The sequence below is a fragment of the Schistocerca piceifrons genome, chromosome 2 (genome assembly GCF_021461385.2).
Source record: "Schistocerca piceifrons isolate TAMUIC-IGC-003096 chromosome 2, iqSchPice1.1, whole genome shotgun sequence".
NCBI classification, from domain to species: Eukaryota; Metazoa; Arthropoda; class Insecta; order Orthoptera; family Acrididae; genus Schistocerca; species Schistocerca piceifrons.
In genome coordinates, this window is record NC_060139.1 from 848,779,673 (window position 1) to 848,785,672 (window position 6,000).

General features: G+C 48.5%; 1 protein-coding gene across 1 annotated transcript in view; it reads left to right on the forward strand.

Moving 5' to 3' along the window:
- Positions 1 to 3,730, forward strand: part of LOC124775927 — a 131,154-nt gene extending 127,424 nt beyond the window's left edge. Inside the window, exons 10-11 of the mRNA XM_047250772.1 lie at positions 3,246 to 3,556; positions 3,644 to 3,730. Coding sequence (XP_047106728.1) covers positions 3,246 to 3,556; positions 3,644 to 3,730 — 398 coding nt within the window. The remainder of the gene's footprint in view (positions 1 to 3,245; positions 3,557 to 3,643) is intronic.
- Positions 3,731 to 6,000: the final 2,270 nt, after the last annotated feature.

Genomic DNA, 6,000 nt, shown 5'->3' on the forward strand with positions numbered 1-6,000 from the left:
TGTGAAAACATCATTGGCCCACTGTTCGAACGTCCATGTGGCATGTTGACGACTCCACTCTAGACGTTCCTTTCTGTAAACATGCGTCAGAGGCACACACACAGCAGGTCTCCCACAATAAAGGTCACTCTGTCGAAGCCTTCCCTACACCATTTGTCTCGAAACAACATGTCCAGTGGATGCTGCGAGATCAGATGCTAGTTGCCACGCTGTACTAAGGCGGTACCTAGTGCCCTTACAGCCAAATGATTGTCCCCTGCCGGCCCCTGTGGCCGAGCGGTTCTAGGCGCTTCAGTCCGGAACCGGGCTGCTGCTACGGTCGCAGGTTCGAATCCTACCTTGGGCATGGATGTGTGTGCTGTCCTTAGGTTAGTTACGTTTAAGTAGTTCAAAGTCTAGGGTACTGTTGAGCTCAGATGTTAAGTCGCATAGTGCTCAGAGCTATTTGAACCTTTTTGATGGTCCCCTCTTTTCGATATCACGCGTAGTCGGCCCTGCCCTGGTCTTCGGGTTACAGTTTCGGTCTCTCTAAACTGTCGCCACATCCGAGAAACAACAGAACGACACACGGTAAGCCACCGGGCCACATGAGTTTCCAACTGTCCTGCTTCCATTCTCCCTATTGCCCTCGACCGCAGAGTGTCTGATAGGCGTCATCTTCGTGCCACACTGCACCGTCTGTGACTGTGTACAGAGTGATTGTGGATGTGGACTCCCCAGCAAACACGACTCCGTTTGATAGGTGCCCTGACGTCATCGTTGGCGTGGTTTACCGGTGACCGAAATGGCACCTTCCGTACAGAACCCGACGGCACGGTCATCTGTTGACAATATGATTATATCGTGAGTTAGAAACAGGATGGGGAAATAGCGATTTGTTGCTTTAATATTGGACACCAATGTCTACGGATATGATTGAAAACTTTTCACTTTCACAGATCGAAGAAGATGACCGAGATGGGAAGGTTTACTACCAGCAAGAATGGAAAAACTGGTAGAAGCCGACCTTGGGGAAGATCAGTTTGGATTCGGGAGAAATGCAGGAACACGCGAGGAAATAGTGATGCTACGACCTCTCATAGAGGATAGGTTAAGGAAAGGCAAACCTACCTTTATAACATTTGTAGACTTCGACAAAGCTTTTGCAAAGTTGACGGGAATTCTCTTTCAACTTCTAAAGGTGGTTGTGGTAAAATACAGGGAACGAAAGACTATTTACAATTTGTACAGAAATCAGATGGCAGTCATAAGAGCCGAGGGGCATGAAAGGAAAACTGTGGTTGGGAAGGGAGTGAGACAGGGTTGTAGACTATCCCCAATGTTATTCGATATGTATATTGAGCGGGCAGTAAACGAAACAAAAGAAAAATTTGGAGTAAGAATTAAAATCCATGGAGAAGAAAAAAAAACTTTGGGTTTTGCCGATGACATTGTAATTCCTCCAGAGACAGAAAAGGACTTAGAAGAGCAGTTGAACGAAATGGACAGTATCTTGAAAGGAGTATATAAGATGAACATCAACAAAAGCAAAACGAGGATTATGGAATGATTCGAATTAAATTTAGTAATGAGGGAATTACATTAGGAAATGAGACACTTAAAGTAGTAGATGTAGTCTTGCTATTCGGGCAACAAAATAACTGATGATTGTCGAAGTAGAGAGGGTATAAAATGTAGACTGGCAATGGCAAGGAAAGCGTTTCTGAAGAAGAGAGATTTGTTAACATCGAGTATAGATTTAAGTGTCAGAAAGTCGTTTCTGAAAGTATTTGCATGGAGTGTAGCCATGTATGGAAGTGAAACGTGGACGATAACTACTTTAGACAAGGAGGGAATAGAAGCTTTTGAAATGTGGTGCTACAGCAGAATGCTGAAGATTAGATGGGTAGATCACATAACTAATGAGTACTGAATAGAACTGGGGGGAAGAGAAATTTGTGGTTCAACCTCACTGAAAGAAGGGATCAGTTGGGAGGACACATTCTGAGGCATCAAGGGATCACCAATTTAATACTGGAGGGAAACGTGGAGGGGGTAAAAATCGTAGAGGGAGACCAAGAGATGAATACAGTAAGCAGATTCTAGCCCGCCCGGTTGGCCGTGCGGTCTAACGCACGGATTTTTGGGCTGGAAGGAGCTCCTGGTGAACTGGCCAGTCTGTTGATGGTTTTTAGGCGGTTTTCCATCTGCCTCGGCGAATGCGGGCTGGTTCCCCTTATTCCGCCTCAGTTACACTATGTCGGCGATTGCTGCGCAAACAAGTTCTACACGTACGCGTACACCACCATTACTCTACCATGCAAACATAGGAGTACACTCGTCTGGTGTGAGACGTTCCCTGGGGGGGTCCACTGGGGACCGACCCGCACAATAACTCTGGGTTCGGTGTGGGGCGGCGGAGGGGTGAAGTGGACTGCGGTAGTCGTCGTGGGGTTGTGGACCATTGCGGCCGCGGCGGGGACGGAGCCTCTCCGTCGTTTCTAGGTCCCCAGTTAACATACAATACAATAAAAAGCAGATTCAAGGGCTGTAGGTTGCAGTAGTTAGTCGGTGATGAAGAAGCTTACACAGGGTAGAATAGCATTGAGAGCTGCATCAAACCAGTCTTTGGACTGAAGACCACAACTACAAGAAAACTACCAACAAGGCGGTGCCCCACCTCATTTCCTCACGGAAGTTCGCGGTATCCTCGAAATTTGCTTCACAGGTCGGTGGATTGGCCGTGAAGGGCCAACCGCGTGACCACCTCGTCTCCGGACTTGACGCCACTGGCTTTCTTTCTCTGGGGTTTCATTGAAGACCGTGTGTATGTTCCTCCCGTGCCAAACAATTTAGCAGAGGTGCATAATCGAATCTACGCTGCCGTTGCACAATTTACGGCCGATTTACTGCAACGAGTGTGGGGAGAAACTGATTACCGGTAGGATGCTTGCCGCGTCACCTCTGTTAGTCGCATCGAACCAAAATGGCGCTTGACACTTTTACGTGAAATTTCAGGTTGTTTGCTACAAAATGACGCATCTACCGATTCTGTAATTTATTTCAATAAATTTCCATATCATTTCGAAGTTGTAAAGCCCTTTTTGACTCACCACGTGTAATCACTGCCACAGGCCCAGTGCGATCTCAAATCGGCTCTGGCTCAGGCAGGCTCAGTGATTACTAGAGAGAGTTTGAGCGCCACTGTCGGTCACGCATCGTTAGTTGCAGCGGCGGATTACAGCTAATGACGCTTTGTTCGGCAGAGCCAGGCCGCGGCCGCAGCCTGTTCACGGCGCTGCCGGAGTCGCGCACGTGCGCCGACGCGGGCGTGCACGTGCACTGGTGCGCGTGCAAGCGCGGCACGCGGCCGCTGGCGGCGCAGTCGGGGCTGGCGCGCGCCGCCGCGCAGCGCTTCGTGCACCAGCTGAACGCGCGCCTCGCGCCGCTGCGCGCGGCCCGCGGGGGCAGGGCCGGGGGAGAGCGGCTGTGCGCGCAGCTGCGCCTGCGCCGCGTGCTCTCCGCGCTGCGCAGCCCGCACGACGTCACCGTCACCCTGGAGACGGCGCCGGGCGGCGCGCGCTTCGAGGCGACGCTCGCGCTCGACGACGCCGGCGGCGGCGATGACGACGACGGCGGCGCCCTGGGGGCGGCCACGCTGGAGGCCGTCAGCCGCGTCAACATGTACGGCAACCAGAGCGCCTGCATCTCCGACTTCCACCTCAAGCTCTTCTGCTACTGCGTCTCCTAGCGACCTGCCGCCTTGCTTATTGTCATGTTTCTTGAAAGTTCCTCCAAGTTACCTCGTAACTGCTAGCTTCGAGCTAAGAATGTAACGTATCCACCGCTGATTACGAAACAATTTAATTGTAGTGTGATCTCTTACTACAGGGGTGATAGTCTCGCTTGGTGCTGGGATGTGCAGTGAAGGCTGTCTCTGCATCAATCACAAAGTATCTTCTTCTATGACTGTCCATACGTGCCACTGCTTGCACATTATTTGAGAATGAAGTAAGTGAACATCCAGTAATTCCCGTTAACAGGAAAAAAAGTTGTTTGGTCTTTAATAGAGTGCTTCATACGTATTGGGCATGAGTGGTCTTTTTATCGGTGTCCAACAATTGCCTTAAAGATATTTTCATTTGGGTCACATCTGTATTCAAATTTATGAGCTCTTCTGCTCTAGCACTTTATCTCTGTTTCTGTGAATTGTAAAATTTTCTCGTCGAATTGAATATTTAAACAAACTATGGGCTTGTAGCCGGTCGTCGTTTAATTCATCGCACGATATTTCGACTGGGCACCTGTCAATCGTCTTGAGATGAGCCGTCAGTGACTGACAAAGACTTGCTCCGCTCCGTCATAAATAGCGCTCCGCTGGTATTCCGTGCATGTGTCAAAATTGAAGTTGACAGACGGACCACACTTCCGATGGCAGCGCCCTCGCTGGTGGAATCGCGGAACTCGGCTGTCCCCTGTGTTACCGTTCTGCGCGGCCGTTTGCGCACTCTGTTGTCTTCGATTAGAACGAATCGTAGAGGTGATGGGGTTCGACGCCTTGTCCAACTGGTAGCCGCTATCACGGTTCATTACATTTTCCACCAGACCTGTTTCCACGGATTCTTTAGTAATGGAGTCCCAGAAAGATGTAACTGTGATGAGAATCACAGGTCTGTCATACTCCATTGAATGTCCAGTGGAAATGCAATGTTCGGCTATAGCGGACTTGCTTGGTTGCAAAAGGCGAACGCGACGTTGATGCTTAGTGCAACGTTCTTTCACAGTGCGTGCAGTCTGTCCTATGCAAGCCACACCACACTGACAAGGTACTTTGTGAATTCCGGACTTCCTCAATAACAAGTTGGCCCTTACCGATCCCAAAAGGTCTGCAATCTTAGTGGATGAAAAATCGCTTTCACCTGAAATTTACAGAGGATTCTTGCTATTTTAAACGAAATGTTACCCACTACCTGATTCTTAATTTTTTAATTTTGTTTATTTTTTATTTTTTATTATTATTATTTTTTAGCTGCCAGTGCCCTATTAATCTGCTGTGTGAAATATCCATTTTTTCTGAACGGTACCTTTAGATGAGCGCGCATCAGGATGAGTCTGTCAATGTATGCCTCTTCGTCGGGTTTCTTGTGTGACCTGGCAATTTGTGAATTACTGCCCTGAAAGCTAGTGTGCTGTTACATTATTTGTGGTGTTACTCACGAGCGTCGGAGGAAAGGAACAGATTCGGTGAAATCCAGTAATGGTACACAGCCTAATTCTGTGGAATGGAAGCATGAAATCTGTCGAGCTTAAGCTCAACAACTAGCGGCCAGATTGCCATTACGTGCCACATGTCCTCACTCCATTAGGCGGCAGAGGGCTAAATTTGTAACGGAACTCAGGGTGTCGGTACAGCGTTGCTGATCAGACATCCGTCGACCAAAAGTGCAGAGTAAACTGTGCTAATGAAACCTCCTTCGTCCACCACGATAGCAACAGACTATCTTTGGGCCCAATATTCGATAGCAATCCCAGCTGCGGCAGTTGATTCCTTTCCGTTAAATCTAAAGTTCATCGAGTTGCATCAGTTTGAAGACCATTTTCCGTGATGAATTTCACACGGCTGTGAAAACGCCTTCCGTGTCTAATTCGCCAACCTACTTGCTATATTGAATACAGCAGAAACAGAATGTGAGCTAGTGGGGTCACGCGCGTATTGCTTAGAATTGATCTGTGCAATGCTATTTGCAACCCAAAACTGTCATAGAGCTGCTGAATAATAGGATGATGTGGTGGCTACCGCCTCTTATTCTTATTCTTTGGAATTGAGAGGATAACCCCAGTTGCTGGGTTGCAACACACGCACCATGTTGGTTTTGGTGACGTTCGTGTGTAATGACTAGAGGGTCGTGGATCCAGTAGCACAAAGTTGTGGTGACACATCACAAGTTGTATATACCATCATACCGTATACGCAAGCCTGAATCAGTGCATGCGTCGTTGAATTTCACATTATGCCATAAC